This window comes from Cucurbita maxima, unplaced genomic scaffold (assembly GCF_002738345.1).
Source record: "Cucurbita maxima cultivar Rimu unplaced genomic scaffold, Cmax_1.0 Cma_Scf00010, whole genome shotgun sequence".
NCBI lineage: Eukaryota > Viridiplantae > Streptophyta > Magnoliopsida > Cucurbitales > Cucurbitaceae > Cucurbita > Cucurbita maxima.
The window spans coordinates 5,298,149-5,310,970 of record NW_019272026.1 but is presented as its reverse complement, the minus strand read 5'-3'; the positions used below and the strand labels follow the sequence as shown (position 1 = coordinate 5,310,970).

General features: G+C 38.9%; 2 protein-coding genes across 5 annotated transcripts; both read left to right on the top strand.

Moving 5' to 3' along the window:
• The first annotated feature begins 1,060 nt into the window (after positions 1-1,060).
• LOC111484949 lies at positions 1,061-6,073 on the top strand. 3 transcript variants are annotated; one of them, XM_023131609.1, is made up of 10 exons: positions 1,061-1,401; positions 1,770-2,066; positions 2,175-2,409; positions 2,940-3,109; positions 3,198-3,340; positions 3,481-3,658; positions 3,811-4,390; positions 4,482-4,594; positions 5,318-5,564; positions 5,651-5,878. In XM_023131609.1, the coding sequence occupies exons 2-10, from the start codon at positions 1,876-1,878 to the stop codon at positions 5,876-5,878; spliced, it is 2,085 nt and encodes a 694-aa protein (XP_022987377.1). In that variant the 5' UTR covers positions 1,061-1,401; positions 1,770-1,875. The 3 variants fall into 3 exon arrangements, with proteins under 3 accessions (XP_022987377.1, XP_022987375.1, XP_022987376.1); XM_023131607.1 differs by having other exon boundaries at positions 1,061-1,439; XM_023131608.1 differs by having other exon boundaries at positions 1,062-1,586; positions 5,651-6,073.
• A 694-nt stretch (positions 6,074-6,767) lies between these two features.
• LOC111484990 (synaptotagmin-5-like) lies at positions 6,768-12,457 on the top strand. Of its 2 annotated transcripts, none has more exons than XM_023131676.1 (14): positions 6,768-7,237; positions 7,348-7,422; positions 7,528-7,635; positions 7,719-7,751; positions 7,844-7,933; positions 8,605-8,730; positions 8,873-9,016; positions 9,122-9,544; positions 9,810-9,944; positions 10,026-10,244; positions 10,348-10,620; positions 11,441-11,578; positions 11,647-11,961; positions 12,045-12,457. In XM_023131676.1, exons 1-14 carry the CDS (start codon positions 7,058-7,060, stop codon positions 12,261-12,263), a joined length of 2,478 nt encoding a protein of 825 aa, XP_022987444.1. In that variant the 5' UTR covers positions 6,768-7,057; the 3' UTR covers positions 12,264-12,457. The 2 variants fall into 2 exon arrangements, with proteins under 2 accessions (XP_022987444.1, XP_022987445.1); XM_023131677.1 differs by having other exon boundaries at positions 6,769-7,237; positions 11,650-11,961.
• Positions 12,458-12,822: the final 365 nt, after the last annotated feature.

Here is a 12,822-nt window from a genome sequence, read left to right as displayed (position 1 = left end):
TTTTTTTTTTTTTTTTAATTAGAATTATTTGAAAATTTTAATAAATTTTTTTAAAAAATAAGAAATTAAAAATGAAATCGTTATTAAACCCACTTAGAGATTAGGGTTTTAAAGATCCGTTGGATGTTGGGAATTGAATATTTGAATGATTTAATTTTTGTGTGTTTGTGTAGGCAGATGCAATGAATCCATGAAAATGGGAGAGAGACAGCTTTTAATGGGCCAGTGGATGCCCCAAACCAAAGATGGGGCATTGGTGGCCTCTTCCAACCAAACCCAATATCATTACTACTTGTAAAATAAATCCAATAACTAATAAATATCGTTTTTTTTTTATATATAAATAAATTATTAGACGAAAATACCCCACCATTAATAATTAAGAAACTAATGCACTTTTTTTTTTTACTAATAAAATTAAATATAAAACAACAAATATTTTTAAATTAAGTTTTATTTTAATTATTACATTTCATTTTTAGGTTTCTCGATTTAAATCTGCCTCATGTGTTCTTTTTTTTTTCTTTTTAATAAGGTTTGAGTTGGTTCGACTCCCGTTCCATGGTTGGTTACATTAATTGGAACATGCATGAACAAGCAAAGGAGAAGTGGGTCCAAATGTGGTCAAGTTTAGTGTCATTTTGTAGCCATTTTCTAAGATTTGAGGGTCAGCTTGTGTTCAATTGCTTACCTAATATTCTCTCTTTTCTTTTCAATTTCAAATATTCTAATTTTATCTTCATATTGGGCTTCAAAGATAGTTGAGATATGGGCCTTGAAAACCCAAATGGGCTTTTCCATAGCAACGATGTGGCCGGCCCAATAATAATTGGGCCCATAACATATACGGAGAATTTGTAAATAAAAAGGGTAGAATTGGAAATTTAATTGAGAAAATACTCCTAAGTATTTTAAAAAGTCATTCCATCAAGCGGTGTAGATAGATGGATCAACTCGGAAAAGCTTTAGCCAATCAGAGATTAGCGCGCTCGTTGTTCACTTTGTACGTGCCCGCATCTGAACAAAGGTTTACCCATCGATAGAGGATACTCTCCATAGTGTTCGCGGCAAGCATCAAGCTTATAATGCCATATGTGACGAAGCCTCATCTTTCTCCCTCTACAATCACACCCATCTGATTGGAATTTTAATTTCTTTTTCAATTTTATTTTCTTGATCTTCAGCAAGAATCAAGATCCCGACCCATCACAGAATATTTGACGTTCCTTGCGATATCGGCGACTGATTGAACCGACTCTTGCTGCTCTGTCAGCACGCTTCATTCCCCCAGAATCCGGCGAATCGGCGCTGTGGGCCTGTAGATAAATGCTTAGGGGTTCGTGATGCGAGGTTTTGTAGCATAGGGATTACGAGAGTTACCCCTTGCGTTTGAGCGATAAGGTTCCGAAGTTCTAATCCTTGAAGCTGCTATTTGTTTGGTATGGTTGTCATCGATTGATAGAATTTGGGTTTTGGGTTTTGGGTTTTCGATGAAGTTTATACGCGGTGGGTTTTTGCCTAGCTGACTAAATTTGATACTCTGCTCGTGTGTTTAATCAATTGAAGGGTATCGCTACAGTGTTCAGGTAACGATTCCTCAAGCGTGTAATTACTCTGCTTGATTTATTTTCGTTTTTGATACGAACAGAGCAGTTGTTTGGATTATTAAATTGAGGGTAATTAGCTGAAATTCAGTACATAGTTACTAGTTCTGTACGAGGTAGGAGTCTTTTGCTTGTTTAAGTGACATTGTCGGGTGAATTCATCAGGTGTTGGCCGCCTGCTATATTGCTTTGGGGAGGTGTGAGATTGGCATGGTGCTTAATTGGGTATGGGTGTCTATCAGCTCGACAATATTGCAAGATTTTGAATAAGATGGCTGTGCTCAGCAAAACCAAAAGTACGCTCGAGGGGCTTGTTAGGGACAGTTCATTGAAATGGTTGTTCGGGAAGCGAAGCTTTTTCGATGAAGAAATTGAAGAGATTGAAAAGTTTCCTTCTGCTCAGAGAAATTGGCTAAGCGAGCTCTCTCCATTTGCCAATGTGGTTGTTCGGAGATGTACTAAGTATGTTTTTAATAGCACGTCTTGTTCTTTCAGTTGTCCTTGTAGTAAATTAGTGTTCAAGGATTTAAATAAATTGATGTTCAATCCATTACAATGTCAAATATGCAGAATTCTTGCTGTTTCTGCTAGCGAACTTCAAGAAAGCTTTAATACGGAGGCAATTGATTCACTAAAGATTACCTCAAATTATGCAAGAAACTTGCTGGAGTATTGCTGTTTCAGGGCACTTGCACTATGTACACGAAATACGGGCTATTTGGGTGATAAAAAATTTCGACGCTTGACCTTTGACATGATGATAGCTTGGGAAGCCCCAGCAAGTTCTAGCCAGCCTTTACTTGATGTAAGTTCTTTGTTTTATAGGTTTTACATGTGTCTCGATCCTTCAAATATAGACAGTTGAAATTTGAAAATGAAGGTTGCTAGATCATTAAGATGCTTCTTTTGATCCCATTTCGTATTTCACTGGATCTTGTAGACTTACCAAAATTACAAATTTCCTGTGATGTTTGCATAACGATAATGCCCTTTAGCCCTCTCAGAGGTTTATCTCTGGTTCTACTGACTTTCCTTTTATCTGAGATGACCCACCAATATGCAGGTTACTTTACCATTTTACTTCATATTACTTTTGTCAATTCTCGTAGAATCACTTAAGTATACGATGCTCATACTCGGACTGAATAGTTTCATTAACGGACACGTATATTGTCCCATTTCTGCATGTTTATTTGATTGACCACAATGTCTTGCTTCCACACCTTCGGTAAAACGATGGAAGATGGAGCATATGAAGATTATGTGTCTTTGTTGTTCTTGAAATTATTGATATTAGTGTTTTCAGTATTCATCTGTAGCTGACCTTTATTACAGATTGATGAAGAGGCATCAGTTGGGGTGGAGGCTTTCTCACGAATCGCTCCAGCAGTCCCCATAATTTCAAACGTGATTGTTAGTGAAAATCTTTTCGAGGCGCTGACTTCATCAACCGGTGCTAGACTTCAGTTCTCTGTTTACGACAAGTACCTGAGCGGGCTAGAAAAGTAGGTACCTTTCCTTTCGATTTTTTCTAGGTCAAATTATCTATTCGTTTCACACTTTCAGTCTAATATTACATGTTCATCTTGATAGAGTGATAAAAAAAATGAAAACCCTATCACAGTCGAACCTTCTTCAGTCTGAAAGATCATTAAGAGAAGAAAAGATTTTAGAAGTGGATGGAACAGTCACCACACAACCAGTTCTTGAACATGTTGGAATTTCTACCTGGCCGGGTGAGTCATGAAATGATTTCAGTAATTTCTTTGTTCCTCTTGGTGCATGTTTACTCATTACATCTCTATTTCACCTTTACCTCTTGGTGCATGTTTACTCATTACATCTCTATTTCACCTTTATTTTTTCATGTGTGCAGGTAGGTTGGTTCTGACAGATCATGCACTTTACTTCGAAGCTCTTCGTGTCGTGTCATTTGACAAGGCAAAAAGATACGACTTATCTGATGATCTGAAGCAGGTTATCAAACCTGAATTGACTGGACCATGGGGCACCCGGCTTTTCGATAAGGCGGTTCTATATAAATCCATTTCCTTGTAAGTATATCATTCCTTTCTTGTTGGCAGGGCTGGGATTGATTGGGGTTAATGGTGCAAACGTCTAGTATATGAACAATAAGAATATTAAGAGCTGTCAAGTTTGATTTTCACCAATTTTCTTTGTTGGGTAAATGTGTGCACTTTTTTAGATCTGAACCAGTAGTGATCGAGTTTCCTGAACTTAAAGGCCATACTCGTCGAGATTTTTGGTTGGCAATCATCCGTGAGGTTTTGTATGTTCATAGATTTATCAACAAGTTCCAGATCAAGGGAATTCAAAGGAGTGAAGCGCTTTCAAAGGCTGTACTTGGAATTCTACGTTTACAAGCCATTCAAGATATATGTTCTACACCATCGCTTGGATGCGAGTCGCTTCTCATGTTTAATCTTTGTGATCAGCTCCCAGGTGGGGACTTAATATTGGAAACCCTTGCGAATATGTCGGAAATGAAGGAGAATGAACGTACGAACAATTCTACTCATGAAAAGGGAATGTATTCAATCTCAGCACTCGACGTTGCTTCTCACTTGGGATTTGGAATGGGAACAGCTTTAAGCAATTCGAACGAAAATGAGCTTGTTGTGGGTGAAATTGCTGTTGGGAAAATGACTCCATTGGAAAGAGCAGTCAAGGAATCAAGAAACAATTATGAAAAGGTGGTGATGGCTCGAGAGACGGTTGATGGAGCGAAAGTAGATGGGATTGATACGAATTTGGCAGTGATGAAGGTATTAGTCTTGCGTTGCCTATTAGAGGATTGTTGTGTAGCTATTTAATAATCTTAGCCTCTATTATCTACTTTGCTGTGTTGTGCTGCAGGAATTAATGCTGCCAGTGAGTGAACTTGGGATGTACCTTGTTTCTTTGGCACTATGGGAAGATCCTATGAAGTCTTTGGCATTCTGTTTGGTCTCTAGTTACACTATCTGCAGGTAAGTATCAAGATATAGAACTTGGGTTTTAAGCGTCTTGTCTTGGTTCGGCATTACGGGAAGATCCCATGAAGTCTGGTTGCCAGTTCCATCGTTATGGTTTGGAATTTGATTTATAATACTTGTCCTCTTTGAGCTTTTCTTTTTGGGCTTTTCCTCAAGGTTTTTAAAATGCGTCTGTTAGGGAAAGGTTTCTGCACTCTTATAAAGAATGTTTCGTTCTCCTCTCCAACCCGATGTGGGATCTCACAATCCACCCCCCTTTGGGGCCTAGCGTCCTCGTTGGCACTCGTTCCCTTCTCTAGTTGATATAGGATCCCCCAATCCATCCTCCTTCTGGGCTTAGCATCCTTGATGGCACACTGTCTCATGTCCACCCCCTTTGGGGTTCAGTCACCTCACTGGCACAACGCCCGGTGTCTAGCTCTAATACCATTTGTAACAGCCCAAGCCCACCGCTAGTAGATATTGTCATCTTTGGGCTTTCCCTCAAGGATTTTAATATGTGTCTATTAAGGAGAGATTTTCTCATCCTTATAAAGTGTTTCGTTCTCCTCTCCAACAACCGATGTGGGATCTCATAGTCATCTTTGCATGTTCTTCTTTACCTTTGAGCTTCAAGTTAAGTTGAATGCATGTTCTTCTTTACCATTGAGCTTCGAGTTAAGTTGAAGCATTCGTATGGAAAAATGTCAACAATGAACTTGGACATTGTTTTCACAGGGACTGGCTGCCCTATGCCATGGCTCTGTTACTTGCATTCATGGCAGTTTTCATGATGGTTACACGACTTTTCAACCAAGGAGGTACCCCGGTTGACGAAGTTAAGGTCGTTGCCCCTCCAGCAATGAATGCAATGGAGCAGCTTTTAGCCGTTCAGAACACGATTTCTCAAGTGGAACAGTTGATCCAAGACGGGAATATCGTTCTCCTCAAGCTACGCGCTCTGCTGCTCGCCATTTTCCCTCAGGTTTGAATCTGTTTCATTGGTGTCTTACCTATACCCGTATGGTATGTATGTGATTTAACGTCTTCGACCACCCTCGAACCGATCAGGCGACGTTGAAGTTTGCAGTGTGTCTGCTAGTGATAGCCTTAACTCTGGCATTTCTTCCCACAAAATACATACTTCTAATGGTGTTCTTGGAGGCATTTACAAGGTACTCACCCCCAAGAAAAGCAAGCACAGAGAGATGGACAAGAAGAGTAAAGGAATGGTGGTTCAGCATTCCAGCAGCTCCTGTAATCCTGGACAGGGAAAAGGAAGACAAGAAGGGGAAATGAAATTGAAATGAAATGAAATGAAATGATCCTTTGTTTGTAATTTGCATGTAGAGAAGCCGTAGTATTTGTATTTGTATTTGTATTTGTATTTGTATTTTTGGGTTTCATTTCACGTTGGGTTTTTAGAAGGGTAGGAGTGTAAATTCCCCGGATTGACTTCCACTTTTAATAATAATTGCAAGGGAAAGTAACTCAGAAATGCTCTGATTATCCATTTCTGGAGTTGTATATTAAAAATATTCCTTTTCTTCATCTTTTAAATTAATTTTTTTTTTAATAATTTAACTACCTAATACCCAATCGTGGGGCCCACATTCATTATCAATTAATTAATATATTTTTTTTCCATTTTAGATTTTATATAATTATTATTTTTGTTAATAATTTTAATTAACTTAAATATATATTTTTTAGCATATCCTTCGATAAAACTTGTGTAGCAAGTAAGCCCTTTTTAGGAATCTTGAATTATTTATATGCTTAGAATGAAATTAAGAAAAGCATAAAATAATTAATAAATTGAAAATAAAGGTACACGTTCCTCTTTATTTTTTTTTAATAATTATTAGTACTTTAAAAGGATTAATTAATTACTTCATTTGAAAACGTTTTTGAGTACTTCTTATATTACTTTTTTTTTTTTTTTTTTTTTTTTTTTTTTTTTTTTTTTTTTTTTTTTTTTTTTTTTTTTTTTTTTTTTTTTTTTATGTACTAGAAATTATAAAACAAATAACTTTTAACGAGCTTCCCTACGGCTACGGTGACAGCCACACACAGACACTCGCGCTTTTTCTTCGGAATTCCCCAATTCATTCTCTGCTTTCTACTGCTGACTTCCTGTTGACTCTCTCTCTCTCCTCGCTCTCTCTCTCTTCCCTTGCATCTGTCACGTCCAAGAATTTTGATTTCCATTATTCGTGGGCTCTAATCCCAGTCCCCATCTTTCCATTTTCTTGTTTGAGTGTTGCATCAATTCTATGCGTTTTTCCCTCAGATTCCCATGCCTGAACCCGATCGTCCTCCCCACGTTTTTATGCCCTTCTGCGTTGATTCCATACTGGACCAATCGGTGAAGCTCCCCATGTCCACTTTCATGCTTCCTCTGCCCTTCCAAAATTATGGATGAAACTCTGTTTTTCTGTTCGAGTTGTTTAGCTGGTGCACTGGAAAAGTGCAAAAATGAAGCCGTTTAGATCCAACGTTGTGGAAACCCTTCAGCTTTTGCGCCATGCTGTTATGGAGAATCCCTTTCTTCTATACTTGGCTCCTCTGTTTTTGCTTGCTTGGGCTTTCGAGAAATGGGTTTTTTCTTTATCTAGTTGGATCCCTCTAGCTATTGCCGTGTGGGCGACCTTACAGGTAGTTCTTCTATTCTTGATTTCTCTTCATAATGTTTGATTTAATGCCGATTCCTTATCTGATTATCAACTGGAACTGATGAAATCTTGTGCTTCTTTTTGTTTTTGGAGTATGGGAATTTTCAACGGCAACTAGTTGTAGAGGAGTTGAACAAAAAATGGAAGAAAATTGTGTTGGACACCTCGGTAACATTCTTGATGGTTTTGATTGTTGTACTGTTTTACCATCGGGATGATGGTTTTCATCAATTCTATGTCATTTTCTTCTCTCTATCTCTCTCAAATTTTCAGCCCACTACACCACTGGAGCACTGTGAATGGTTGAATAAGCTGTTGACTGAAATTTGGCCTAGCTATATCGACCCAAAACTTTCCTCAAAGTTCTCTTCTATTGTTGAGGTGAAACTCGTTTTCTACTATGCGGTTTCTGAGGTGAATTTAGCTGTAACTGAACTCAGTATGCTCAAAATTGCTTCCTGCAGAAACGATTAAAACACCGGAGGCCAACACTTATTGTAAGTTGTTATTGTGTTCTGTAATGTTCTTTTATAGAGTTGATTAGCCTCATGATTGTCCATATTGAGGAAGGCTGACTATATCCATGCAGGATAAAATAGAATTATTGGACTTTTCTCTAGGTTCATGTCCTCCTGGCTTGGGCCTTCGTGGGACTCAATGGTCAACATCTGGCAATCAGGTTTGTTTTCTTTCATCAACCTTTGTAATAGCACAAACTACACCGCTAGTAGATAATATTATTCGCTTTAGTCGTTACGTATCGCCGTCAGTTTCATGGTTTTAAAACACTTATGTTAAGGAGATGTTTTCACACCCTTATAAGGAATGTTTTGTTCTCCTCTTCAACCGATGTGAGATCTCACACTTCACTACCCTTGGCGGCCAGCGTCCTTGTTGGCACACCGCTAGCAAATATTATTTTCTTTGGACTTTTTCTTTTGGACTTCCCCTCGAAGTTTTTAGAACACTTCTACTAGGGAGAGGTTTCCGCACCCTTATAAGGAATGCTTTGTTTCTTTCTCCAACCAATGTGGGATCTCACGACCTTAGCTAGAATATATTACCTTCTAAGAAACCTATTTGGTGAACATTCATTTCCTACTATAGACCAAATGTTCAGACCCGTTTCTTCTTCTCCCTTTGCTCTCATCATCTATTAAATTGGAAAATTCCCAATGTTTAATGTATATGCTTTAATTACAACACTTGATGTTTGGCCACTTGCTTGTTCATATGCATAAATGGAAGCACATGCTGCCTTAACAATAGAGTTAGTTTTGTTGTTCTGCAAACAGTCAACCAATGCCTCAACAGCTAGGCACTTATTATTCTTTGTGTACGCTTTTTTAGAGAATCATGCGTTTGAGTTTTGATTGGGACACAAATGAAATAAGTATCATGTTGCAAGCCAAGTTGGCCATGCCATTTACTGGAACTGCACGGATTGTTATCAACAGCATTCACATAAAGGGTGATGTAAGTGAAGTAGCTACCTAATCCCTCTTTCCTTCAATTGTCTTATACCCCTTAAAATGTATCTGCTTGACTTGTATACAATCTCTGTTAAGTATTGAGCAATTTCAAAGGGTTTGTTGGTTACCTGGCCTTCTTGATGCAGCTTCTCTTTAGGCCAATCTTGGATGGGAGAGCCATTTTGTATTCATTTGTTTGCACTCCAGAAGTGAGAATAGGAGTAGCTTTCGGAAGCGGCGGTAGCCAGTCGTTACCTGCAACAGAGCTTCCTGGTGTCTCTTCTTGGCTGGTAAAATATTTCAATTCTCATTCCCTTCCTGAAACCAAAAAATCTTTTCATTGGGAAATGCATTTATTTGATCATGCCACGTTGTTCTGCTCCATTCTTTTGCAGGTTAAACTTCTAACAGACATCATAGTAAAGACAATGGTTGAACCTCGACGCCGCTGTCTCTCATTGCCAGCAGTTGACCTGGGTAAAAAGGTTGTCAGTGGTACATTATATGTGACAGTCATCTCAGCCAGTAAGCTTTCCAGGAATTACTCAAGAGGCAACTCTTCCAGAAAGCCTCTGAGTACTTATATGAATAGTCCCCCAGAAGAAAACTCAACTGATAAGGAAGAACTGCAGACATTTGTCGAGGTGGAATTTCATGAGCTAAGTAGGAAAACTACTCTAAGATCAGGCTCCAACCCTGTATGGAATTCAACGTTCAATATGATTTTGCATGAAGATACAGGAACTCTTCGGTTCAATCTTTATGAATCTAACCCAAGCCTTGTCAAGTATGATTATCTAGCCAGTTGTGAAGTAAAGGTACTCTCCTGAAACCATTACTCATAAGATATGAACAATCTGTTAGGAATCACGACTCTTCACAATGGTATGATATTGTCCACCTTGAGCATAAGCTCTCACGGGTTTGCTTTTGGTTTCCCCAAAAGTCTCGTACTAATGAAGATGTATTCCTTACTTATAAACCTATGATCATTTCATAAATTAGCAAATGTGGGACTCCCTCCCAACGATCCTCAACACAATCTTAGTATCAGCTAATCATATTCTTTGACTTGTTGAGCAGATGAAGTATGCCGCTGATGATTCCACAACATTTTGGGCAATGGGATCTGACTCTGAAGTGATAGCAAAGCATGCTGAGTTTTGTGGAAAAGAGGTTGAAATGGTTGTCCCGTTTGAAGGCGTTGGTTGTGGGGAGGTATGATGTTGGTGCCTGAAAATTCGATCATTAGCTTACTACATTCATGTCCATCTCAAACTTTGTTAACCTATTTTACAGTTAACAGTGAAGCTTGTTGCTAAAGAATGGCAATTTTCTGATGGTTCACATAGCTCGCTTAATCTTCATGTTAGACCTCAACAGCCGGTTAATGGGTCCTCAAACCTTCCTTCAAGAACTGGAAGGAAAATTTCAATTACCATTGTAGAAGGAAAAGATCTTAGTATGAAGGATAAATCTGCTAAGAGTGAGTCATATGTAAAACTGGAATATGGGAAGGTTAATCTTTATACCCTTTTTCTATTGAAGTTTAAGAACAGGAAGCTTAGATCAATAACATAAGCTTTATAGTTGAAAACTTACTCAGCAGACTTCCTTTCAGGCTCTCCGGAAAACAAAAACTGCTGTTTCTGTAAATCCTATTTGGAATCAAAAGTTCGAGTTTGATGAGATTGGAGGTGGTGAATACCTCAAGATAAAATGCTTTGGCGTAGATATATTTGGTGATGAAAACATAGGTACTGCCCGAGTGAATTTGGAAGGATTTCTTGAAGGAACAGTCAGGGACGTATGGATACCCCTCGAGAAAGTAAATTCTGGAGAACTAAGGCTTCTGATAGAAGCACTCAAGGCAGATGACTATGAAGGATCAAGGGTATGGTTTAGTACAACACATCGTGATGTTTCTGTATTCTTGTTGACAATGACTCCCCTTTTGGACTTCCCCTCAAAGTTTTTAAAACGCGTTTGTTAGGGAGAGGTTTTTACACCTTTATAAATAATATTTCGTTCTTCTCTCCAACTGATGTGAGATCTCATAATCCACCCCCTTCGGGGCCTAGTGTCTCCAATCAATGTGGGATCTCACAATCCATCCCCTTCGGGGCCATTGTCTCCAACCAATGTGGGATCTCACAATCCACCCCCCTTCGAGATCCAGCGTCTACAACCAATGTAGAATTTCACAATCCACCTCCTTTCAAGGTCCAGTGTTCTCGCTGGCATACCGCCTAGTGTCCATCCCCCTTTGGGGCCCAGCGTCCTTACTGGCATACTGCCCGGTGTCCATCCCCTTCGGGGCCCAGTATCCTCACTAGCACACTGCTCGGTGTCCACCCCCTTCGGAGCTCAGTGTCCTCACTGACACACCATCTGGAACCTGGCTCTGATACCATTCGTAACAGCCAAGCTCACCGCTAGTAGATATTGTCCTCTTTGGGCTTTCCCTTTCGGACTTCCCCTTTAGGTTTTTAAAACGCATCTACTCGGGAGAGATTTCCACACCCTTATAAAGAATCTCACAATCCACCCCCTTTGAGACCCACTGTCTCCAATCGATGTGGGATCTCATAGTTTTTTATCGACGTGGGATCTCATAGTTTCTTATGGAGTAGAATGTCCATGAAAGCTGGTCCCTGCATATGCTATATTGACTTAATTTGTATGCCTATTTGGGGATATTTTTCTGCTTTCAGGGTTCAAACACAGGCTCAAATAATGGTTGGATCGAACTTGTTATCATAGAAGCTAAAGATTTGGTTGCTGCTGATATTGGAGGAACAAGCGACCCTTATGTGAGAGTGCATTATGGAGACTTGAAGAAACGAACAAAGGTTCTCGAACTAAATATACTATTTGCAACTGTTATGAACTCTTCTGACTACAATGATGATATGTGTAGCAGGTTATGTTCAAAACTTTAAATCCTCACTGGAACCAGACGTTAGAGTTCCCTGATAATGGGAGCCCTTTAGTGCTGTATGTTAAGGATCATAATGCTTTACTACCCACATCAAGCATTGGAGACTGTGTTGTTGAGTATCAAAGATTGCCTCCAAACCAAATGGCTGACAAATGGATACCTCTTCAAGGGGTGACAAGAGGAGAGATCCACATCCAAATCACAAGAAAAGTTCCTGATTCTCAGAAACAGAAAAGGCTTAGTTTAGATTCTGAATCATCTGCTGTTACCAAGGCACATCAAGTTTCAAGTCAGGTGATGTATTTTACTGTTCTTCCCATCTTTATGTTCAAGCTCAAACTTCATGATTCATGCCTGAAATGCACCATTTTAAACAGATGAAGCAAACAATCAGCAAGATTCGCAGTTTGTTCGAGGAGGCTAATCTCGACGGTGTTTCGGCCACGTTGAGTGAACTAGAAAGCCTGGAGGAAGTGCAGCAGGAGTATATACTACAGCTTGAAACTGAACAAACGCTTCTCATAAATAAGATTAAGGAGCTTGGTCAGGAGATTCTTAATACTCCTTCAATTAGTCGGAGATCTTCTGGGAATTGAAGCATTCTTGAGTTATGATTATCCATAGAGACCAGTTCAGATAGGTACATAGTTTTGTAAGATTGATTGGTTCATAGTTGATGCCTGCCTTTGTATGATGCACACAATTACAAGCCATGTACAGTTAAAGGATATGTTCTTATTTTACGCTCTACCTCATCTAAATTAAATGCTATCAAAGTTGTGGTTGCTCATTTGCTTTTAGATAATAACATTGCTTTCTTAAGCACGTTTTCTAAAACATGTCTGTAGCAGCCCAATTCTCCCGATATTGCTAGAGAGAGGTTTCATACTCTTATAAAGAATCATTTGTTCTCTTCCCTACCAATGTGGGATCTCACGATCTCTCTCAAACATGATCCAAGGCTTGAGCATACGTCAACATTGTTCGTGAAGTTTAAATTCACACGTCTGACTTATTCATTGTGTTAGAACAAATGTTATATAATCGTTCTCCTATTGTTGCTGTAAGAGTGCAATTGTGACAGATGTTTCAAATTTTATATATTAAATTTGATTAATATATAAAATTATTTGTGATAATTCACAATTTTCACAA